This window comes from Falco punctatus (genome assembly GCF_963210335.1).
Source record: "Falco punctatus genome assembly, chromosome: 2".
Classification (NCBI taxonomy): Eukaryota; Metazoa; Chordata; class Aves; order Falconiformes; family Falconidae; genus Falco; species Falco punctatus.
Window position 1 is genome coordinate 122,237,866 of NC_137581.1, and position 23,404 is coordinate 122,261,269.

Below are 23,404 nucleotides of genomic sequence, written 5' to 3' on the forward strand. Positions count from 1 at the left end.
CTTGCAGGTTTGTAGGTGATTCATGTTCTTGTGACCATCCGATCAGATCATCTCCTTGCGTCTCCAGCAAGGAGCGGTCTTCTCCAGCAAGGAGACTTAGCATTCCCTCCCTCTAGATAGCATTGGAATATCTCTCATCCTTTTCTCATTCTTTTTTAAATAGCCCCTTTGTCAGAGGAAGAAGGGCAGGTGTCTCCTCAAAGCTGTGTGACTATGTGACCAGACACCACACCCATGACCAGTCACCATACCCACATTCCTTGAGCAGACATATACAATCACGATCGATGTCCATTGTCCCCATTTCACACTATTTCTCCATATCAATCCCCCCTTTTCTATCAAACTAAGTAAATTCTTTTACTTGAGCAGTCTTTCCAAATGATATAAAGCATCATACATAAGTGTTACCCTTTTAAACATTCTCCAAACCCACAAATATAACATAATGGTTAGTATTAAGGAAATTCCTAAACTGATCAATAAGATCACAATGGGGTGTACCATAGTGTTAAGAATTCCTGTTGCAGAAGGTGACCAGCCAAATAGAGTATCCCACCAATTATGGTTTCCATCAGGAAATAATTTACATATTCATTACAATTCCAGGAATTTATTTACATATTTCGCTCCTGCGCAGTGTCCTTGAGGAGTGGTCGTCTGGGGGTCTTCAGGATGAAGATCAGGAGTCTTCCTCCAGTGAACCTTTTTTACCTTCTTGTTTCTGCACAGACTCTGTTCCTCGATAGACTAATGAGCATGATTCAAATTCCTTGTTTAGGTAGCGTTATATACACAACAGAAACTTAGGACCAGATGGCCCTTATAAAGTTATAACGAATCCAAGGACCTTGTGTCTAGTACATCCGTGGTGCTGACACTAAGGGTCTTGGTGTATTCATCATGTTGACATTAAGGGTCCTTGAACACCTCCCAGCTTTGGATAATTATATATAAGCACATCATTTTCTAAAAAAGTAGTATACCATTCATCACTCATTGTACGTAGCTCATTATTCAATCCCCCGTTCTAAAAACTATTATTATGCTCTCTGATCATTATGCTTTCTGATCATTCTTCGACAGCACCAAACAGAACATTGAAGTAATAAGGAGTATGTAATTCCCAATACTGTACTCACTTGTTGTACTATTTTGGCACAAAAGTGTGAGTCTCTATTGGAAGAGATTGTTGCCAGAACCCCAAAGCGGGGGATAATTTCATTTAATAATCCCTTCGTTACCTCTCTTGCTTTATTTGTTCAACAAGGAAAGGTTTTGGGCAACCTGAAAACATATCAGACATAACTAATAAATATTGGTACCCCCTTTTCTTGGGAGTTCGGAAAATCAGCTGCCAATGTTGCCCTGGAACATTTCCTCTACTAATGTTCCCTAGTTTTATTTTATTTGCTGTATTGGGATTATTGCGTAAACACATTTCACATTGCTGAGTCACCTGTTTTATTACAGTATACAAGTTTCGCCCTATCAATTTCTGATTTAGACTTTTATATAAAGCATCAGCTCCCCAATACGTCTTATTAATAATAGGGCTGTGGTCCATATTAAATTGGATGGTACCACTATACGACCATCCCTTAAATAAGTCCACTTACTTAATTTTATTTTATCATTCGTGTCCTGAATTACCTTTAAGTTTTCTTTAGAATAGTTTGGCTCTTGATCTGTACTTACAGTTTGGATTTTATCGTCTGGTATTAAGGATAATTCCTCCTTTCCTACCTCCTCTGTTACTTGTCTGGCCTCATGGTCGGCCAGGTGGTTTCCAATTTCCAAATCAGTGCCTCAGAGTGGGCCATTCCTCACATCAAGGTCTGGCATGGCATATGTTCCCACCACTCAACGCCTACTGGGTTGCAGCCAACAGCGGAGCTCAAGATTCTTCTTGGTGGCAAACACAGAGGCCAACCCAGTCTTGCCCTTGGCTATGGTAGGAGGCACCTGACCAACCTTATTCCTTGTACTTCGTTGTCAATGCAGTTTCATCTGCACATCCTATAACAAGTCACTGTCATGGCAAAACACACAGATTTACATTAGTAGATCTACTACAGAGTGTATTTTATTTCACTTTTTCTGCCAATATCCCCACAGTCTTGCTGACCAAGGGATATTGTTTTTATCTGAACTGGGCAAGCCTCCCCCTTATCATTTTTACTGTAACAGGTAAAGCATTTTTCACCTTTCCTGGAATTTATTTTCAGATACACCTGGTTAAAAATTTCTTTTACTTCAGGGAGGTCCTCTTTTCCTCTTTTCTGTTGAATTAAAGATAAGCTCAATATTTCAATTACTTGATCATATTTAACTTTTAATTTCATTTCCCCTTCTTTAAACGTCTAGATGTTCTAATAAATCTCATCCCAACAAAGATTTTGGTGAATTTGGCATTCTTATTTGTTTTTTTAGTTTGTACTTTAAAGGTTTCAGGATGTTTTCCTGGTGGCCAGCAGCTCCCACAACTGTAACAAATTATTATTTTATTTTTTTTTTACTGAAGTTTAACAAATAAGTTGGTTTTGTATTCACTAAAATTCCACCTCATACCCATTCCCTGCCCTAAAGGGGCCGTTACCGGTCCTGTTGTACTGATGCTGCAGCAATTGGGGTGACATTGTCAGGTCCTTCTGCTCAATTGTCAGCAATAGCAATCCCCTCCTCCTTACCAGCAGAAGGGTTCGGGGCAGGAGATGCTCTTCCTGCTCTGCAGGTTACACAAGCCTACCTCTGCTACAGCACTTCTGTTTTAACTCTTTCTTACCCTGAATGTAAATCTGCTCCTTGTTGCTTTAAGTCTGTGTTCTTACATATCATGGCATTGCAGGCAAACAGAAAACATCCTGCCATGCATCCCAGCATGACTCAGTCGCACCTTCGAGGGGGTACGGGGGTTTGTACAAACTCACCCCAATACTTTAACACTTTCACAAGGTCTTTGATTCTCCACTCCCCACCACACCCCCCCGCCTCAGGTTTTACATACATTAGTGTCGACGGCGAGGGAAGTCAAGCGGGCAAACTCAATATGACTGATAAAGCAAGCTTCGATTTATTACGGCGCGATTATGTCTTATATACAGTTCCAGTTAATTATGCCTACTAGTCATCTGCTGATTGGCTAAGCTCTAAAGGGTTACATTTTCATACGTCCTCCTACTTGCGGTTTCTGCGGATAGCTAGCTACATTTTTTTTTCCCTCTCTTGTCTACCGAATTCCTCAAAGTTATTTACAACATTAGGCACAAGGTCAGTGTTTTTCTCAGCTTCCTTATCAGCATGCCTCAGCACAGCTGCAAGGCCTGCTTCAGCTAACTTACGCTAACTTTGTTTCACAAAGATCTTTAAGGGAATCATGGCCGTGATCACACAGCCATTCTGCAACACATTAGTGCAAGTTTTTATCTTACAACGTGTTTCATTCTGGTTGCTCCACAGAAGGAACCACAACCCGAGCTTTTTAACACAAAAATTTTAACAAGAACATCTTTCTAGTTTAGGTCTCAGGTTTTTTTTCTATCCTTTTCTAGAGCCATAATCAAAGATCAGGTGATGTTAATCCCGCACTCCTTCTAGTGCTAGTACCATAGGATCCCGAGGAGGTACTAATCCACAGTCCTTTTGCCACTCAGGTTTGTCTCGGAGGATGAAGAACATGTCTGCATATGATACTTCGTCCCATTTTCCCTCTCTCCTCAGAAACAACATTAATTGCAGGAGAGTGTTATAATCTAACATTCCTCCTTCCTGAGGCCATTTTGCATCACTCTCCAATTTATACAAAGGCCACCACTGATTACACTCATATTCAATTCTTGTTCAAGGAAATGCAAGAATCAGTTCCAGGTTTTCATTTTGGCTTTGAGCTCTGAGTGCCTTTTTTCCTCTTCCTTTTGCACTTCCAACGAAGCAGAAGAGCACAGAAATGCAACAGCACACACACAAGCTGAAAGCCCCCACCCTTCTTACCAACACTATGCACTGAAAATGCAGATCAAAATGTAAGCTGTCATTTTATTGCCTCTTATCACTGTTGAGTTGTTGAGCATATCTCAACATCAGTATGTGCATCTTCAGTATGTGCTCCTATTCTCAGTACTGTAAAGAGAGGTAAGCTGAAATAATGTGGTAAGGCACCACATTCAGTTCAAATACTGAAAAGGAAGCTTGAGTTACTCTCTATAATGGTATTTTTACTGGCCAGCAGAATTTGGTTGTACATGCATAAACAGGGCTACAAAAGTCTCTCCCTGTGCAAGGTGCCATTTTTGAAGTCCTGTCTGCTAACTGCACCTTCCCCACTGCTGCGAAGGGAAAGTATATGGCATTTGGCTGAAGTTTCAACCTTGAAGTGTTGTTAGAGAAGAAGCCCTTGCAAGGAGTTATTGTGAGGGATTCAGCACAGAAATAGTAGGAGTGTTTTACACTCACTCCTCCTCACCGCCACGAGGGACTGCAGCCTAACCATGCTTCAGTGTCCAGCTGGAGAAATCCTAGTCTGTAAAGCAGTCGTGCCTCTAAGATTCAGCAGCAAGAGCAAGATGCTGACCTGACAATGTGGTTGCAGCAAAGGAAATTCTTACTAGATACAAGATAAAATTCTTCCCGGTGGAGGTCGTGGAGTGCTGAGGTAGGAGCCCAGGCACAACCAGGGATGAGGTTTTCCAAATGCAGCCAAACAAGCAAAGCCCTGCACAACTTCATCCAGCCTGGGTATGGTGAAGCCCTGGGGTTGGACACCCCATCCAGCTGAATTACTAGATGTTACCTATCAAAGTTTGCACTCAACCTAATAAGAAAAAAAAATAATTAAATGCTCATCAGCATGAATGCATTTTACATGTCTTTTGGCCTCAGCATTTATTTATTTTTTCCATTATAGTAGTGTCTAAGAAACACACTCAAAAAGGAGAGCTTTACTACTGTAAGTAGTTATCACGAAAATGTTTAGGTAAATTCGGTGGACACAATTCAAGAAGAAACTGAGCTATCACAGCTAGCCCTAGATAAAGAACCCTGGGAAGAGCTGCTTAGTGCAACCATATTTAGCAGGCTTACCACAGCCTCTAAGATGGTAGCGCCCTTGTCCCTGAGCCACTGACCTCTCCTGCAAATAACACACTCCTTCCCTCAGTCCTCCTCCAGCAGTTCAGGTCTCCTGGCTCATCAGGGATCCTGTCCTCCAGCTGACGGCAGAGAAAAGCCCAGCTCAGAGGTTTCCTCCTGTTCTTACTTGCACAGCTTCAGCGGCTTCACAGCATCCTCTGCTGCCAAAGTGTAGAATCAGATCAGAAATGAGCAAATAGACTGTCTTCGAGTGAACATTATCACTTGATACAAGACCTCCCCTCCCTCACTCCAAATTGCCCTACAATGAAAGAAAGGGGGAAAAAAAAGGAAAAAAAAAGAAAAAGACAGATAGCGAAGCCCTGATCCATATCAGGGACAAAACTCCTTGCCTTCCACAGAGCCACCCTTGAAACGGATCTCCTCTTGTGATTTAAAGAACAAAGTCAAAATTTCTTAGTGACCAAGTATCCTTTATTGGCAGCGCTGGATGCATGGGGGATCCTTCCGCCTAACGTGCATGTCTAAAGTAACTAACTATCTTATATTTATACCATAAAACAATGGCTATTCAATTAACGCCTATACATAGTAATTACCTAAACCCGCCTACTCTCGCTTCGTATGTTAATTAGCTTATCAGTCCTTTGCCTGCGCAAATTCTTCCAAGAATTGTGGGCAGGGGTCCTTGGGACGTGGGTGGTGGTCTTTGGGAGGAAGGCCGTAGGTCTTCCTCAAGGTGTACTTTTCACCTTTTGCCAGAAAACGCTGAGCTGGCTGTTTTCAATCAGCTCTTGCTATCTGTCTTTCCTCCTTGGGTGTTAAGATGCCGACAGATAACAGGATGTGCACAGCCTCACAAGGTGCCTGCAGACACACAATACACAGGGGATGAATGCCGACAGGTAGACAGGTAACAGGATGTCGACAGCCTCACAAGGTGTTGGGTGAATAACAGGATAGCATTACAATATGTTGACAAACACAATACACATTGAGGATGTCATTATTCTATCCTACAGTGAATTCATACAATATCACTTGGGTACTACAGGTGCAAACCAGTCGTGAAATGCCAGAAGCTCACCGTTTCCAAGGAACAAACGGTCCCATACCACAGTACAAACTTTGCAGGGCTAGGCTTTTGAGGTAGCAGTTGTTTTTCTCAGCCTAACCCTCATATGGGTCCTCAACAAATGACAGGTTTAGTAAGCATCATTACTCATTACAAAATAATAGTACACTTATTTAAAAAAATAAAACATTAGTAAATCAGCTGTTTGATTTGAAAGAAAACTTTCATAGCTAGGTTCAGCATGGTACCGTCACCAACAGCTGCACTGTCACATATATGTTTGCTTGAGGAAAATTGTCATTTTATTTGCTTGCTAAAGTCTTTTGTCTTTGTGCTAGTTTGTTTGCTGTGCTGTCCCATTGTTTATACAGGCAAAGTCAAGGCAGCTGAGAAAACAAATAATTTTAGTGGGTCTGGTGCTAAAGTCAGCACCAAGGAAATCAAACTCTAAACTGTAAGTTGGTGCTGTGCAGTACCTTTCAACATCTGGCTCTACATAACCCTTCTCGTTACTCCAAATTCTTATTTTATCAGGAAAGAAAATGTGCTTCAACTTCAGAAAGAACAAAGGCAGCGTAAGCATACACCCTCTCAAATCCATGGGAAATACTCCCATTGCACGAAACTGGTGGTCCCACAAACCAGACACTTTCTAGAAAGCCATTACTGCAGGTGTAAAACACAGGCGAGGTAACCGCACAGGTTACAGGATAGCTCAAGAAAACGCATCCTGACTCCAATCCCTGCCGCGCCTGGCCCCGTACAAGCCCTGGCTCACCCCTGGGACACCGCAGCCTCCAGCGGCTGCCCCGGCCGACCGGGTCACCCCACGCCGCCCGCCGACACGCCTTACGGGCGGAAGGACAGCAGCCCCTCCCCCAGCGCCGGGCTGCCGCGCCGCTCCCAGCCGCGGCACCCACACCGGGCGGGCAGCGGCGCCAGACCCGCGGCCACCCGCGCCAGCCAGCCCGGACGCGCCCGCCCGCACAGACACCCACGTGCACCCGCGTACAGACCCACGTACTTGTGCGCTACCCGCCCCGCCGGCCCTGCGGCGCTGGTGCCCGTAATGGCGGCGGCTGTGCAGCTGCTCCGGAGGGTCCTCCGCGGCTCGCCTGCCCTCCTCGCCGCTGCAGGGCGGCGGGCGCTTGGCTTCTCGCCGCCGGGGGTGGCGGCAGGCCGCGGGGGGCGGTGGGCCGCGCTGGCGGCGGCGGGAGCGCTGGGCGGGCTGGGGCTGGGGCTGTGGCGGCAAGCCGCGATGGCGGCGTCCGAGGAGGACGAGGAGGACGAGGAGCTGCGGCAGCGGTTCATGGCGCCGCCGGTGAGCGGCCTCCGGGAGCTGCGGCGGCGGCGGCGGGAGCTGCGGAGCCGCATGGAGCTGCTCATCATGGAGACGCAAGGGGAGGTGTGCCGCGCCCTGGCCGCGCTGGACCCCGGCGCCGCCTTCGCTGTCGATACCTGGGAGAGGAAGGAAGGTACGGGGGGCGGCGGTGGTCGCCCCAGGTACGGGCAGCCCGGGGGGGGGCGGCCCCGGCTCGGGCTGACCCTGGCGTTGGCAGGCGGGGGCGGCATCAGCTGCGTGCTGCAGGACGGCGAGGTCTTCGAGAAGGCAGGTGTCAACGTGTCCGTCGTGTTCGGGCTCCTGTCCGAGGAGGCGGCGCGGCAGATGCGGAGCCGGGGGAAGGCTCTGAAGGCCCGGGACGGTAAGGTGTGCGCCGGGGAGGGGGTCTGGGGCCGCAGCGCGGCCTCCGGTGGCAGCGGCCGCCCTCGGAGCGGGCGGCGGGAGGGCTCTAAGTGGACGCCTGGCCGGCGGCCCCCGTACCCCTGCCGCAGGTACCGCGGCGCCTCTGCCGCCGGCTCGCTGCTTTCAGCCACGTACCGGAGGCGGCAGCTGTTCGTCGGTGAGGACCTGCAGCTCCGCAGGGAAACGTGGTGGGCACTGTGCACCAAGGAGGTGGAGGGAGAGAGCCAGAAACACCAGAAGGCTGAAGAGGATTCAACCCCCGTTTGTGCAGCACGGGGCAACTGGGAGGACTGAGGGTGGTGGAAAGCCTTAGCAGTACCTTACGTTTTAAGTGATCTTCATCTGATGGGTGCGCTAACATATGGTCGCATTTTAGGACAAACACCAAAAAAAGCATTTAATTAAGTGCATAGAAGTGGGAAAATGAGAAGTAAATTGCACAATGATTAATAATTATGGTGACTCAACGTGAGAGCTTCTTGTAGTGGAACAGTAGCTTGAAACCTAAGGAAAAACAATGATGTTCTTTAAATGGTAATAAATTGAGTTATTTGAAAAACTGAAGGTTTTTTTCTGTTCACCTTTTTTTCTAGGGAAGCTGCCTTTTTGTGCCATGGGTGTGAGCTCTGTTATCCATCCAAAGAACCCTCACGTTCCAACAATGCACTTCAACTACAGATACTTTGAAATTGAAGAAGCAGATGGTAAGAATTTTAATTGAATGATGTACTATGAAATGTATGGCTCCACAAGAAGGAAGCATGAACGCGTGGCTAGAATAAGAGGTTAAGAACTAGTCCAGGTTTGTTCCCAGCTGTGCAGCACCGGATCTCAATCTCTGTGCCTTTTGTTTGCGCATTTGCAAAATGAGTGTGCATCTGGGGGAGTAAAGGAGTTTGCAGTTTACTTTTTGCAGAGTACACCAGGGGTTTCAGATTTAACTTAAAATGTAGTAGGTTATGAATATATGGAAAACATACTCAAAGAAGCAATTCTAGAATTTAGTAGAAGAAAGGTCTGTGAAGGACTGATAAGCATTCTGGGCAGGACATACCTTTGTCTCAGCAGCTGGGGGGATGTACTGTCAGAAACATTGCTCTCCTAAGTGCAGTGTGCCTTTTTTCCCTAAGTGTCTGCAACTGTCAGAAGTGGGACTTCAGGCTAGATAGCCAAATGCCGAGAGGCCATCTGTACCTTGTGACAGCATTATGTACTGTCAGAAGCTCAATTTTCTTTCAGTTAATTTGCCAGAGCATTACGGATCATTTCTAGTCAATTACTTCCCTGGATTTAATAATTATGTTCCCTTTATTTGGCATGCACTGAAATTTTTCTGGATTCTTGAATAGTTGCTAGCCCGTCTTGTGAAATTGATATCCTGTAGTCAGTGTCAGCCATCTAAAATACTGAAAAATGGTTTTCACTGCTTTGGAATTTGTTTCACGTTTTCCTGAAGTCACTGGTCATTGCACTACCTCAAACTCAGATTTTTCATGATTGAGGTTTAGGGAACACCACTGAATAATGATTTTGTTCTGTATTGTGAAAGTAGTTTTTAGTTCTTGGTGAAGCACTAGCAACATACTGCTGTTTTGATGTTTAAAAGTGTTGCTGCTTGCCTCTCTCCTACAGGAACTAAACAGTGGTGGTTTGGTGGTGGGACTGACCTCACTCCAACTTACTTGAATGAAGAGGATGCTGTTCATTTTCACAAGACTCTGAAAGAAGCCTGCGACAAGCATGATCTGAAGCTGTACCCCAAGTACAAGAAATGGTATGTTCTCCCCACATGCTCTTGGATTCCTTTTGTGGGAGCAGAAGGCAGCACTGGATGTTGCCAATTAAGTGTACTCTAGGAAGAGTAGGTTCTGCTGCCTTTTGAAAGGTATCAGCAAACCCTAATGAAAATCAGCAGATGTGTACTAGGACAAAATGTAGTATAAAACAATCTCTTATTTAGATGCCTGAGTTTTTCAGATCAGACGGTCGACAACTAAGATCCTGTCTATAGCTGGAATAAAACCCAAGCTGACTCTACAAGATTTTGTAAGTCACAGACTTCACTAGGCAACTTAAAAATTCCTTTTAGCCTCTGCTGTTACAACTAGGACAAGACTTTTGCCCCATGGACTTGCACAAATTCTGCTTACAGCGAACTCATGGTAAATGTGTGTGACTTTAGTGTGAGCTTTTGGGCCAGCGCTGCAGTTCTGAAAATCCCACTCTAGATTTCTGCCTTTAGTATGACCTTCATGGCTTTTTTTTTCTTTGCCAGGTAGGTAAAGGAGCTTGTCCTTAATGTAGAAGCTTCATAATTTTGATGGAGCTGTACTTTTCTTCCAGTGACACGTTCACTAAGATTTCAACAGCATATTCTCTGAAGATGCAAACTTTGAGTGCTCTTGAGCTGAGACATACAAGCAATGAGATCCTTCACTGTTCAGCTGGGGCTTGCTGCTCTGTGTCTGATAATCCTATCTGCTAAGAGTTGTGGTATACCAGGAAGGAGGGGTTACCCTTCTGTAAGCTACCACGTCTTGTCTGAGGACAGGAGATAAAGTGAGTGTTGTAACTCAGGTGGCAACCACTTAGTAGAGAAGCACGTCTTACAACCTTAAGGCTACAGTCTTGCTCTCTGAGGAATTTCTGCATGGTAGTTCTGAGAGTCTGCCTTGATGGTCAAGTTGTTTGCAGCTTGAGTAGGCTAGCAGTGCTAGCTGCAGGGCGTTAGAGAGAAGGATGCCTGTTCATAGTCTGAGGGTAGCTCAGGGGAGGACTAACTGTATCGCATGGACAAAGGCAGTTTTCTCAACCCCAGTGTGTTTTCTGTAAGCAGCAGCTCTGTGTAAGGGCATGCAGTTCTCACTGCTGAAGCAGGGTGAATCTCCTCTCTGCATCTAATAATTAGCATTGCCCCTTTCCCCACCCTTCTCAAACATAAAAGCTCATTAACGTTTACCATGTTGTCTTCCTGATTTGTAAGGCTTTTGTCTTTTGCATTTCTGACTCAGCCTTTTTTCGTAACTCTTTCCACTGCCATAAAATAAAAGCTGATCATCCCAGTCAATAAAAAAATAGCTTAGGTTATCTGTTACATATCCATGTCTCTCCTGCTATGGCCATGGGATGTCTATTGCTTGAGAACAGCGACTGTGGATGTATGTATGTATGGAAAACTAGTCCTAAAGGGCAGCAAGGTTTCCTTGCTCTTGATGATTTCTGCTTCCTGCTTCCCTTCCATTTCTTGTAGATGTGAAGACTTGCAAAGCATGGCTGCCCAAGCAAGCAACTATAAGCAAGATAGGGTGTCAGTACAATGAATTGGCTAATTTATAGTAATTGCACAGCTACATACTCCCAGTAAATACAAAAGAGATTAACTGCCTCCCTGTTGTAGGATAGACTGCACTTACTCCTTCTTAAACTTCAAATGAGCCATGAAAAGCCACTGCTTGGAATGACTCCATCTTCCAAATTTAACTAATAAAAAGACTTTTTCCAAGGAAGGCTGTCTCACTTTTTGATTTTTTCCTTAAGTGACAGTGGTGTTCTTATCTGGTCACGGGTTTTTAGATTCTTTTAGTTTGATGCAGAAAATCAGTTCTTTTACTAGAACAGCAAAAAGCATAGAGATTCTCTTCCAAGTTTGTGTTCATCTGAAAGCTGTACAAATAATTTGGGATCTGTGTATAATTCTGGGAATGAAATCTAGAAGGAGTCCTTAGGGTGTATTTTTGAAATCAGGTGCCCCTTATTGGCATAGGTAGAGGACTAGAGATTGGATCACTCCACATGGAAGCACCTGCCATGGTGTTTGAGTGGTATGTGTTCAGTGACTGTGTGGTGATATGTAGCTTTGCAGAGACTGTTTAATCAGAGCTTCTACTCTAAATGAATGCAGGAGTGCTTTCCATGTGGTTCTGTACTATCCTGGCTCTCAGCAGTCAGTAAAATAGGGCACCTGGCACTGCAGGGACTGACTTCTTGTCAATATTTCACTAGTGCTGCCCTGTGCCACATAGCTGTTTGGAGTTCCATTCGTTTCTTTGAATATTGTGGACCATGTTAATAACCATCTGCCATTTCTTCTAGGTGCGATGACTACTTCTATATCAAGCACCGTGGCGAGCGAAGAGGGATTGGAGGCATATTCTTTGATGATGTGGACTCTCCCTCCAAGGAGGAAGTGTTTCAGTTTGTGAAGAGTTGTGCCAAAGCTGTCGTGCCTTGTTACATTCCCATTGTGAAAAGGCACTTCCGTGACTCCTTCACACCAGAAGAAAAGCTATGGCAGCAGCTTCGGAGAGGACGGTGAGTACTAAGGAGCAAAAGAATACATGAGGTGGATTACGCTGGAAAGAAAAAAATGAGCTAGTTCTTCGTGGTTGTTGGTTTACATCCTGTTGTGGTGTGGGCTATGTTTGTGGGAGTGGTCTAAAGCTCGCCAGAGAATTTCAGCATTTTTGTGTACAGAAGTAATTTTGAAATCCAATGCTAGATTGCCAAGGAGGGTGCAAAGAAGGCACTACCACACCCTCTTCTGTGTCTCCCACTCTCCCATGTTGCAGCACAAGCAACCCATACAAAACACCAGTTTCTCTCCAACTCCTTCAAAATCCAAGAGAGGCTGCTGCTTTGTAACCGGCAAAGGGAGGAGTGTGTGCTAGGCATCCTGGGTCCTGCCCTCTCCTGCAGCCCAATGATATGGGATATAAGGCTGCCCTGTGACATGCGTGTAAAGGTGATGGTGTCATGCTTCCTATTCAGTAATGAAGCTAAACCCCAGGAAGTCGTGAAATAACTGTACCCAAGAGTACTTGCAGCTTCTTACGTACATATTTATGCCATCTTCTCTTGGCATTGAAATGAAGACATGGTGAACTCTTTGTAAAGGAATGAAGATACAGAGGGGTTTTGTTATTTTGGCATGGTCCCAAGTCACTGAAATATAAAAGATTTAGGAGGATGCTTATTATTAACATGAACAACTGTAAATTCTGCAAAAGCTTAAGCACGTTGGTAGATACAGTTGTACTCCTTTCTCTGTGTCCTGTGATTGTGTAAGCATATGGAGAAATGAGAATACACATGCCTTGTGCAGAATAAGGGTGTCTTTGGTTTCTGCCTCTTCAGCAGAGAAATCTGTGAGAGTGGCATAGAAAGGGTGTAAGCATTCAAGTTTATATCACGGGCCTGCAGCAGTTACTCAAATTAGTATATATGCTTAATTTGTTGGGACAGTTCCTGGGAGCGCTGGGCTTTCAGGATCCAGTCTGTGGATATATCCTGGTTTTGGCTGGGATAGAGCTTATTTTCTTCTTAGTAGCTGGTGCAGTATTGTGGGGTGCCAAGCCTCCCCCCAGTTTATATACAGAGCATGATGTCCCATGGTGTGGAATACCTCTTTGGCTAGTTCAGGTCAGCTGTCCTGGCTGTTACCCTCCCCAGTTTCTTGTGCTTTCTTGCTGGCAAGGCCTGAGAAACTAAAAAGTCCTTGACTTAGTATAAACATTGCCAAGCAACATCTAAAAACATCGGTGTGTTATCAACATTGTTCTCACACCAAATCCAAACCACTGCACCAACTAGTAAGAAAATTAACTCTATCCCAGCTGAAACCAGGAGAGTAAAGCTCTCCATTTCCGCAAATAGGTAAGAGCTCCTCCCTTTCTGTACCTCTGTTAAAGTACTAGTACCTCAGTACTGGTTGGTAAGATAACACCTGCTCAGTTGTCACTGCTCTGTTCCTATGCAGCAAACTGTCTATTCTAGCACTTACAAGTCCTAGCCAGTACTCTGAAGCTGTTTGGCTTCTGCTGCTTTCCAGATCTCCCCAAGAAACAGAAGATCTTGTCCTGACCCTGCTGCTTATGTGTCCTGCAGCACAAAGGACTGCACAGCGGAGTTTTTCCTGTGGTCCTTTCCAGTTCCTTTAAGGCTCCTTTTAATGTCTGACACCACCACGCAAAAGAGGACTAGCATAACCAAGCTAAACTTGGTGTCAAGCTTGCCAGCAGGGTTGAGGCCTGGGAGAAGTAAGCTAGTATAGCACCATGCAGAATGCTCTCCTTTGAAGTTTGCCTGCCCTAGCCTGTTAGCTAAGGCCATTACTTCCTGTGCCTTGTGGAGCAGCAAAGTCACACATGCATTCCTATGCAAGGGGATGCTAGAGAAGAGTTGGCCTCAAAACAGGGTTCATTCTGACACCCAACACAGCAGAAAGACATGCTGGTTTTGTTTGATGTCTGCTAGCTGAAGAAGGCACAACCAACTTCTGATAATAACCTTGTTTTTCTGTTGAATGTCTTCTCTTCCTATAGGTACGTAGAGTTCAACTTGGTTTATGACAGAGGTACAAAGTTTGGCCTTCTAACACCAGGATCAAGAATTGAAAGCATTCTTATGTCTCTGCCACTAACTGCAAGGTAAGGGCATAGTTACGTGGAGTTGCAAGTAGGCACTGTTCCTATTAGAATACTTTATATAAGATTAAATCAAAGGTCTGTCCTGGTGCCCAGTCTCTCAACAGTGGTTAGTTTGTGCCTGATACAAGAACTGGCCAAATACATGCAGATACTTCTCTGGTCTGCTATACTCATCCAGTTGCCAGTCATGTGTGACCTAGACATTTCTGGAAAAAAAGAAGAAAAAAAAAGTGGTATGTTTTTTGTGCTTAGTACTACTTGATAGATTTCCCCACCTTGCTCCACGGGGTTTTGTTTAGTAGCTTTTTTTTAAACCATGTGAGCCTCTGGCAGTCCTGACAAGCCTGTGGTATGGAGTTCCAGTTTAACTGTGTGTTGTATGAAAAAGTGCCTCTTTGTTTTCTACTTGCACCTGATGACCTCATTTGACTTTCCAGTGAGTAACCAGATTTTCTTCCTGTTCATTTTCTCCCTAACAGTTCTTATTTTACAGGCTTCTGGTTTTTTAATTGTCAGTTTTCCAGGCTGACAAGTCCTGCCCTTTCTAATCTTTGTACAGTAGCTGTTCCATACCTTTGATCACATTTGCCAGTTTCTCTGGGCTTAAATTTTCCATGCCCTTTCTGAACTGGGGATAAGGAACAGACAACGTAAGCTACATATGTGTATCCAAGATGCAGATGTGCTACAGCAGCATAATAATGTTTCAGTTGATTATTCCTTTCATAATCCTAATATGCTGTTTGCTGGTTTTGACTGTTTTGACTGCTGCTACGCATTGAGCTGGCTTTTCCATGGAACTGTTACGATGCCAGGATCTTTTCTGGGCAATGAAAGTTAACTTGACCTCTCAGTGTGTATGTAACTTTTTCTGAGTGCATCACTTCAGATCAATCAACAGTGAATTTCACCTGCTGTTCCACTGCTCAGTTGCTTGGCTCAATAGTAACTCTTTTCAACTTCCTTTTTAGGTTTCAACCTATCTTGCTTAATCTTGCAACATCAGCAAACTCTGACATTTACAGTTTACTCCCATTTTTAGGGTGCTTTTGGATATGCTGAGTAGCACAGGCTCTATTAGGAATTTCATAAACTTCATTAGTGACCTCTGTCCACTAGGAAAACTGACCTTTGCCTGGTACCCGTTAACCATGAAGGCAGTCCCATTCTCACCATACAGCTTCATCCCACTGCCAACACTAGATGTGTTCCTGGCCTGGTGGTATAGCACAGTCCTACCTTTTGATTTCATTGCTGCGGTGATTGGGCTTTCCTTGTTTTCATCAACATAAACAACTCGCTTCACAGCATGAATGGATCCTTCCTGGGGAAGAAAAATGGAAAAACATTGTACCTATCCCTTTGTGACTGCTGACACTTTTCTTCCTCTGTGATGCCTCTTCTAAGTGTCTTTTCAACAAAAAGCGGTCTCTCATCATCTTTGTTTTTAAAACCAAGATTCAGCAAGGACTTGTAGGGCTGCCAGCCCAGCTTCTGGAAAAACGAGGTCTTATGTCCTCATGGTCAGAATTGTCTGGGTTCCTTTTTTGCTTGTCTTCCTTGTGAACTAGCGTGTCCTGAGACTGCTAAAAGATCTCAGTAAATAAATGTGCATGCATTGTGGGGTAGGGGGCAATGCTCTTTCCTTTTTTTTTTTTTTTTTTTTTGTTTGTTTGTTTGTTTTTTGTTTTTTGTTCTTCCAGCCTTTCCAGAAGTGGGAAGAAGACTGAGTTAACGTTTCTTCTGTCTATTCTGGTGTTATTATTTGTTTTTACTGGGAACTTAATGATTTGTAGTCATATCTGTCACCTGATCTGGGAGTATCAACTGTGTATGTAGCTTTGCATTGTCAGAAATAGTGATTGAAGTCCAAACACAGCCTGGTGCCAGAGAGGTGGCAGTCTTGAGTGATTTTCCCCTCTTGCTGCAGGTGGGAATACATGCACAGCCCTCCACAGAGCTCGAAAGAAGCAGAAATCCTGGAGGTTCTGCGCAATCCCAAAGACTGGGTGCATTGACATGGAATGTGAACAAGATGGATTGCTTACACTGAGCCATTATGAAAGAACAGGAACGCCTGCAAACCAGCTTGTTCGAACTGCTGTTGCATGGTGTTTCAGTATAGCTATTTATACTCTTACCTGGTGCCTTAATAATGCTGTAGACTTGTTGTAACTTGCAAATATGTGAACTCATTCTTTTAAGATTGATCAGCTAATGTTGTCACCCCCTGTTGATATGCTGCCTTGTGAAGGACTGGCGATACCCTCGCAGGACTACTGTGCATGCTCTTAAGAACTTCCTCAACTGATGTGTTTGACTGTAAAACTGCAAACTACTGTGTTCTCCCAGTGAATTGAAAGCATCATCTGTGCCTAAATAGGGTTGCTTACTCTTTGAACATGTCGGGATGTTTCAGAAATATTTTTTTAAAGAATAAAGGGAATATTGGGCACGATTTTAAACCTGTTTTCAGGAAGTTGTGAAAAAGGTGGTACTTAATTGCATGTGTTTTCATGCTATCCACACTGACTTCAGCAGGGGAGAATGTTTTAAGTCATGCTACTGCAGCACATCTTAAGTGACCAGTAATTGGGAGATTCTGGGTTGGGGTCCCGGTCTCACCTGGTAAGTGTGCAGGACTGGCTGTCTATTTTGAGGAAAAAGTCTTCCAGTGTTGTGCATCTCAGCTGTGATCAAGACAGGTCAGGAATAGATCAGGAAGCTCTTGGCTGTTGTCCAAATAGCACTTCACACTGCTCCCAGCACTGAGTGAGCTGATTTTATTCCTCTCATGGGGAAAAGGAAAGGTGGTGGTCCCCTTTCTCCCTCACTCTGAGTACTGTACTACCACTACCTCCCTCCTCATCGGGGGGGTCAAACCCCAGTCTCCAACATGACTGGCAGGGATACTCACCACTATACTAGCAAGGTGTGATGCAGAAATGGGTCTGCCTTTGCACTATGACATCGTTTGATATCATCTCTGACAGGTTTCTGGTCTGTGGGTGGTGGCTGTCCCAGTGCCTGTGCAGGTACGCCACTAGGCTGGGATCACATTTTCTGCTCTCTGATCACCAAAATCAAGGTTCCTCTTGGGGACTACTGCGTTCATTTCGTCTTATGCCCCTTCTTCTAAAACATAATTACAATAATAAAAACCCCAAACCATTCAGTAAAAGCTGGCAATCTTCCATCCAAGGGGGGGGGGGGTGGGGAAAATGAAACACCACTGGCCCGTACGGGGATCGAACCCGCGACCTTGGCGTTATTAGCACCACGCTCTAACCAACTGAGCTAACCGGCCTATGTGTAGTTTATTTTGCACATGCATACAGTTCACGCCCTCCTAAGAACACGACTGCTGCTGGTAGCTGCACCCACAGCATTACCGCGCCCGCTATTTTTAAAGACCACATCAGCGCGTCGTTTCAGGGACCTCTGGTAGAGCAGCATGGGAATTAACCTGGGTCACGAGAATTGCTAAAAGGGAGACTTTCAGAACTGTCATTTTTCTCTGCCCGTCCGTAGATGGCATTTCCCAACGGCTCGGCGCACCTGCACACGGCACAGGGGCCTCCCTGCATGCCGTGTGCAGGAGCGCTCCCCGGCCAGGGGTAAAACAGAACGCCTCCTCCCCGTCGGGGAATCGAACCCCGGTCTCCCGCGTGACAGGCGGGGATACTCACCACTATACTAACGAGGAGTAGGATACAGATATGTCTCCGTAGCCCAGTCCCAACAACCACCCGCGCGACCCCTGTCTGTCCTCGGTGCCATGGTGCTGTGAGTAGAGTGATGATACAGGGCCCCAGCATCCCCAAATCAACCGCTCTGACCTGCGCAGGGAGCAGCGGGAGGGACGTGCCGTGAACCAGGGGAGTAGCCCGGGTGTGCAGCTGGTGTGCGTGCACACACCGTTCTGTGAACCTCAAGGCTCCCCCTGAAACTGCACAACTCACAAAGGGAAGACAGGCTCATTTCCTAAACCTATGATGAGCCCTGTTTTCTGCTGTGGTGAAACCACCTGTCCTCAGAGGAAAGTGTGAACCGTTCACCAGCTGGAAAGCCACTTCTAAAATCAAAGCATTAAGTAAAAAAAATGCAGGAAATACTTAAGAAATACCTGGGAGTCAGCAAAAAAGTTGTAGAGGAGGGGGACATCACCAAATTCCAAGCCCTTTGCTTCTGCAAAGCCTTTGCTTACTACGAGTGCTAATCAGAGTTCAGGCATCTTCTCGTTTGCCACTAACAACACCTGTCATAAAATACATTAATAAAAAGAACCTATCAGGAAGAAAAAAAAAAAAAGTAACAGCTGCACAGAGGAAGCATATAAATGTATCATAATGCAAGAGCTTTCTCAAAACCAGGCAACATTTAACACAGACATTCCTGCACTCTCCACAAAAGATTGCAAAGCTGCCACTAGAAGATTCACAAACACATGGTATGAGGAGACAGTCATAGATTTGGTTTAAGAAAGTCTGGAGTTACAAAGAAATAGGACAGGAGACATCTGACTGAAAAAAGAACAGAAAGACTCAGATGTGCATGAAGAAGAAATAAACAGAAACCTACAAGATAAAGGCTTCCAAGCAGAAAAAGCAGAAATTATTAATGAGACACAGGGGCTTAAAAAATACATATTTTTTTTTCCAGGCAGTCCACTGAAAATAATTACCTACTTAGCTACAGACCTGGAAGAATCTGCAAAAAGCCACGTATGGAGAAAAGCAAACCTGACATGAGCCAAATTCAATAGGCAGTGTTTTCCTTTTGTGGCCCCTCAGCAGCATTGCTAGGTCACTGACACTGCGGGACTCCAAGAATGTAGGTCTTCATCCATCAAAGTGATAACAGTCCTCAGGAAGCCAATCAAAAGATTCTTGGAAATAGTACTGAAGCAATACAACCACTCCAGACGCCAGATGAAGAGTACCTGTCATAAGCAGAATAGTTTACAAGAAGGGCTTCTTCAAGTACATCAGCAGGAAAAGGATGACTAGGGAAAATGGGGGCCTGCTGCTGAATGAGGTGGGTGCCCTGGTGACAAAGGACACAGAGAAGGCAGAGTTATTGAATGCTGCCTTTGCTTCAGTTTTCACTGCCAAGGCCGGCCCTCAGGTTTCCCAGACCCTGGATGCAAGAGAGGAAGCCTGGAGAAAGGCAGACTTTCCCTTGGTCAAGTAGGATCGGGTTAGAGATCACTTAAGGGAACTCAACACCCACAAATCCTTGGCCCCTGGTGGGATGCACCCCGCAGTGCTGAGGGAGCTGGCAGATGTTATTGCTAAGCCACTTCCCAACATCACTGAGACATCACGGTGGACAGGAGAGGTGCTTGAGGACCGGAGGAAAGCCAGTGTCCCTCCAGCCTTCAAAAAGGGCAAGAAGGAGGACCCAGGCAACTACAGGCTGGTCAGCCTCGCCTCCATGCCTGGAAAGGTGATGTTCAGCTCATCCTCGAGGTCATCTCAAAGTGTGTGGTGGAAAAGAAGGTCATCAGGAACTGTCAGCATGGATTCACCAAGGGGAAATCATGCCTGACCAACCTAACAGCCATCTGCGATGGAATGGCTGGCTGGGTAGATGAGGGGAGGGTGGTGGGTGTTGTCTACCTTGACCTCAGCAAGGCTTTTGGCACGGTCTCCCATAACACCCTCACAGGTAAGCTCAGGAAGGGTGGGTTAGATGAATGGACAGCGAGGTGGGTTGAGAACTGGCTGAATGGCAGAGCTCAGAGGGCTGTGATCAGCGGCACAGAGTTGAGCTGGAGGCTGTAGCTAGCGGGGTTCCCCAGGGTCAGTGCTGGGTCCGGTTCTGTTCAACTTCCTCATCAATGACCTGGGTGAGGGGACAGAGCGTACCCTCAGCAAGTCTGCCGATGATGCAAAACCGGGAGGAGCGGCGGATACCCCAGAGGCTGCGCTGCCATTCAGCCAGACCTGGGCAGGCTGGAGGGTTGGGCAGGGAGGGACCTCATGAAGTTCAACCGAGGCAAGCGTAAGGTCCTGCCCCTGGGGAGGGACAGCCCCATGCACCCGTACAGGCTGGGGTTGGCCTGCTGGGAGGCAGCTCTGTGGAGGACTTGGGAGTGCTGGTGGGCACCAAGTTGCCTGTGGGCCAGCAGTGTGCCCTCGTGGCCAAGGGGCCAGTGGGGGCACGAGAAGGAGCGTGGCCAGCAGGTCAAGGGAGGTGATCCTCCCCCTCTGCTCTGCCCTGGGGAGGCTGCATCTGGAGTGCTGGGTCCAGTTCTGGGCTCCCCAGCTGAAGAGAGACAGGGTCCAGCAGGGAGGGTCCAGCGGGGGCTGCGAAGATGATGGGGGGGATGGGAGCATCTCCCTCATGAGGGAAGGCTGAGAGAGCTGGGCCTGATTAGCCTGAAGAAGACCGAGCGAGGATCTTATCAATGTCTATAAGTATCTTAAGGGCGGGTGCCAAGAGGACGGGGCCAGGCTCTGTTCAGTGGTGCCCAGCAACAGGACAAGGGGCAACGGGCACAAACTGCAGCACAGGGAGTTCCATCTGCATGTGAGGAAGAGCTTCCTTGCCTTGAGGGTGATGGAGCCCTGGGACAGGCTGCCCAGAGAGGCTGTGGAGTCTCCTTCTCTGGAGACATTCAGAACCCACCTGGACGTGGCTCTGTGCAGCCTGCTCGAGGAGAGCCTGCTGTAGCAGAGGCTTGGGCTGGGTGATCTCCAGGGGTCCCTTCCCACCTAACCATTCTGTGGTTCAGTGAATATAAATTTTAAACTCTAGTCTGCCTCATGCTCTCTTGCAAACACACACTTCTAAAGGATTTTGTTAGAATTTTAAGATCCAGAAACATCATAACAGAAATCATCTGACCACTAGTCAGAGAGGAGAGAAGCTGTAAGGTCTACTTTTGTTTCTGCTACTGTAAGTAAACTCATCTTACTGTAATCTAATTTCAGAATAATGAATTAATTAAATGCCAAGCACAGAACAGCATAATTCTACACTTCTGCATCCTTTTGTGCCGATGCTGACAGCCAAATAAGTTTGAACAATTGGATTTGTCACAGTGAATTTTTGTGCATATTCTGTTGGTTCTTGACTTTCAAATGCAACAGTAAAATAAGTGAAAGCATATTGTTCTGGTAATATCAGCTGCAGAAACAGGGAAGTGAAAGAAAGGTAAGAGAAAACAAAAAATTGTATGTTAGCATCAAGCATGTTTTTTTTTTTCAAAACAATTAAGTTCCATGAAGGGGAGAGGTGAGAATCCATTGTACCTTTCAAGGACAAGAGCATTTTCAGAAATCCCTGAGCCACATCTTCCTTCAATAGATTTTTATGATGCACTTCTGAACTGTTGAAGAACATCCAGGGGAGAATCTGTATCACCTATGGCTGTGCTTCCATTTTCCATAGTAAAACATAAACTCTTTACCATAGTACACTAGGCTAAAAATTGTCATAGTTCACAGGATGATCTGCATGCGGACAGGACACCGCTGCCTCACAGTCAAACCACTGCTGCTCAGGACTTTTGGGGCAGATGAGAACAGTAACATTTTCAGTATATAATTTTAATCAGATGCCTTGAGCTTGTCCAAATCCTCCTTGACATTTAAGAAATACAGCCATAAAATAATTTGTCCTTTTAAAAACAATAACAAACAAAAACCCAAACAAAAATACCCCACAGTGACACCCACAAGGTTAAGAAACACTTAGATAACTGGCAATGGTGGATTTAAATTATGTCCTACTAACAAATGCCATTAAATGAAAACATAAAGACAGTCTGAGTTTCCCAAAAGTTTTGAGGAATTTAAGTACATCAAAGACCAAACAAAGTAGCAGCTTTGCCCCTTAGTGCTGAGACAGACAGGATGGGTCACCTTTCTTAGGACCAGGATTAATCCTAGACTTATCTGTAAAGCAGTGGCTTGCTCTCTAGCCTCTCTTTGTCTTGCACTGAGCCTGGAACACTCTCGAGGGCTGTGCACTAAAAAAGAAACTTGACCACCAAAGATATGCTGAGCTAACTGGAACACCAGCCAGGGTGATTCCCACAACAGGGGTATCAACATTAACAACCTAACTGAGAACTGCTGGGATGAGACCTCCAGAGCAGGAGATCACCCAGTGAAGAGAGCAACTGGGAATTTGCATGCCAGGAGCCAGTAGATGCAACTGTGCAAAAATGAAACACAGTGCTTTCCAGTAATCTTATATGCCATATACAGATGAAAATACAAACATAATCTAAAAGCTTTGCTTTTTGATGCATTTGATCTGCCTGTGCAGTCTTTTGCTCTATCTGTGCTCATCCTCATCTTCATCCTCTCTTATTGGCACAGGAGAAGAAATGCCTGTTATTTGGGCAATCATGCTTGATACATTAACTTCCAGAATGGAAAATTACAAAGAACAGACAAGTTAGAATCCTTCTGAGAACTGACAGGCTATGATAAAAAAAAAGCAGACTGGAAACCAGTTTATTATGTCAGTTCATGGAATCTCATGTTAGCACTGGGACAAATAAAATTTGTGTCTTTCTGCAAGACAACAGGTCCTTTGCAAACTGCCTACAGATTTCAGGAATAACTCAGTCTTTTTACAATGCGTTTTTAAGTTTGCCTATACTTTAAGAGTATAAATAGATTTTAGCCCTCATGTTTGGTTAGGAGAGGGTCTCTTGGCTTTAGTCTGATAGTCTATGTTCCTCTTTTCCCTTGCCACATGCAGAGGTTAACATTTTCCAAGCAGTACAGGAGTTTTTGCTGTATATTGCCACATAAATCAAAGAATTCCAAAACAAAGCTAAGGGAATATATGCACTTATGTGCTGATTGTAAAGAAATAACATTACTGAATTCAAGTGTCTTGGTTTTGCCACTGCATTTGTCTGTGAAAGCTTTTAATGACAACGTGCAATGATTTGATGTAGCTTTGGCATCAGAAAAATTTTGAGCTGACTAGCTTTGTGGTCTGCCTTTTGTGTCATCTGACTCACTCTGAAAAGATTTCTAGGAAGTCAGATTCCATATGTCTTAATGGGATCACGGTATTCAGCCAGCATGAGTTTAGGTATCTTCC

At 45.3% G+C, this 23,404-nt stretch overlaps 1 protein-coding gene and 2 long non-coding RNA genes across 3 annotated transcripts in view; 1 reads left to right on the forward strand and 2 right to left on the reverse strand.

The window, feature by feature from the left end:
• Positions 1–2,414: 2,414 nt before the first annotated feature.
• On the reverse strand, positions 2,415–6,950 carry LOC308059098. Its single transcript, XR_013926115.1, has 2 exons — positions 2,979–6,950; positions 2,415–2,945 (listed from the first exon to the last, which is right to left on the reverse strand). It is a non-coding gene; the product is annotated as an uncharacterized lncRNA (long non-coding RNA).
• Positions 6,951–7,088: 138 nt separating this feature from the next.
• Positions 7,089–16,797, forward strand: CPOX (coproporphyrinogen oxidase). Its single transcript, XM_080375985.1, has 7 exons — positions 7,089–7,638; positions 7,723–7,866; positions 8,501–8,611; positions 9,540–9,681; positions 12,000–12,218; positions 14,228–14,332; positions 16,263–16,797. Exons 1-7 carry the CDS (start codon positions 7,233–7,235, stop codon positions 16,348–16,350), a joined length of 1,215 nt encoding a protein of 404 aa, XP_080232111.1. The 5' UTR covers positions 7,089–7,232; the 3' UTR covers positions 16,351–16,797.
• Positions 14,339–23,404, reverse strand: part of LOC308059097 — a 10,795-nt gene continuing 1,729 nt past the window's right edge. Inside the window, exons 1-3 of the long non-coding RNA XR_013926114.1 lie at positions 21,592–23,404; positions 18,459–18,590; positions 14,339–15,656 (exon numbers count right to left, since the gene is read on the reverse strand). The exon at positions 21,592–23,404 is cut by the window's right edge and continues 1,729 nt beyond it. This is a non-coding gene — a long non-coding RNA (uncharacterized lncRNA). The remainder of the gene's footprint in view (positions 15,657–18,458; positions 18,591–21,591) is intronic.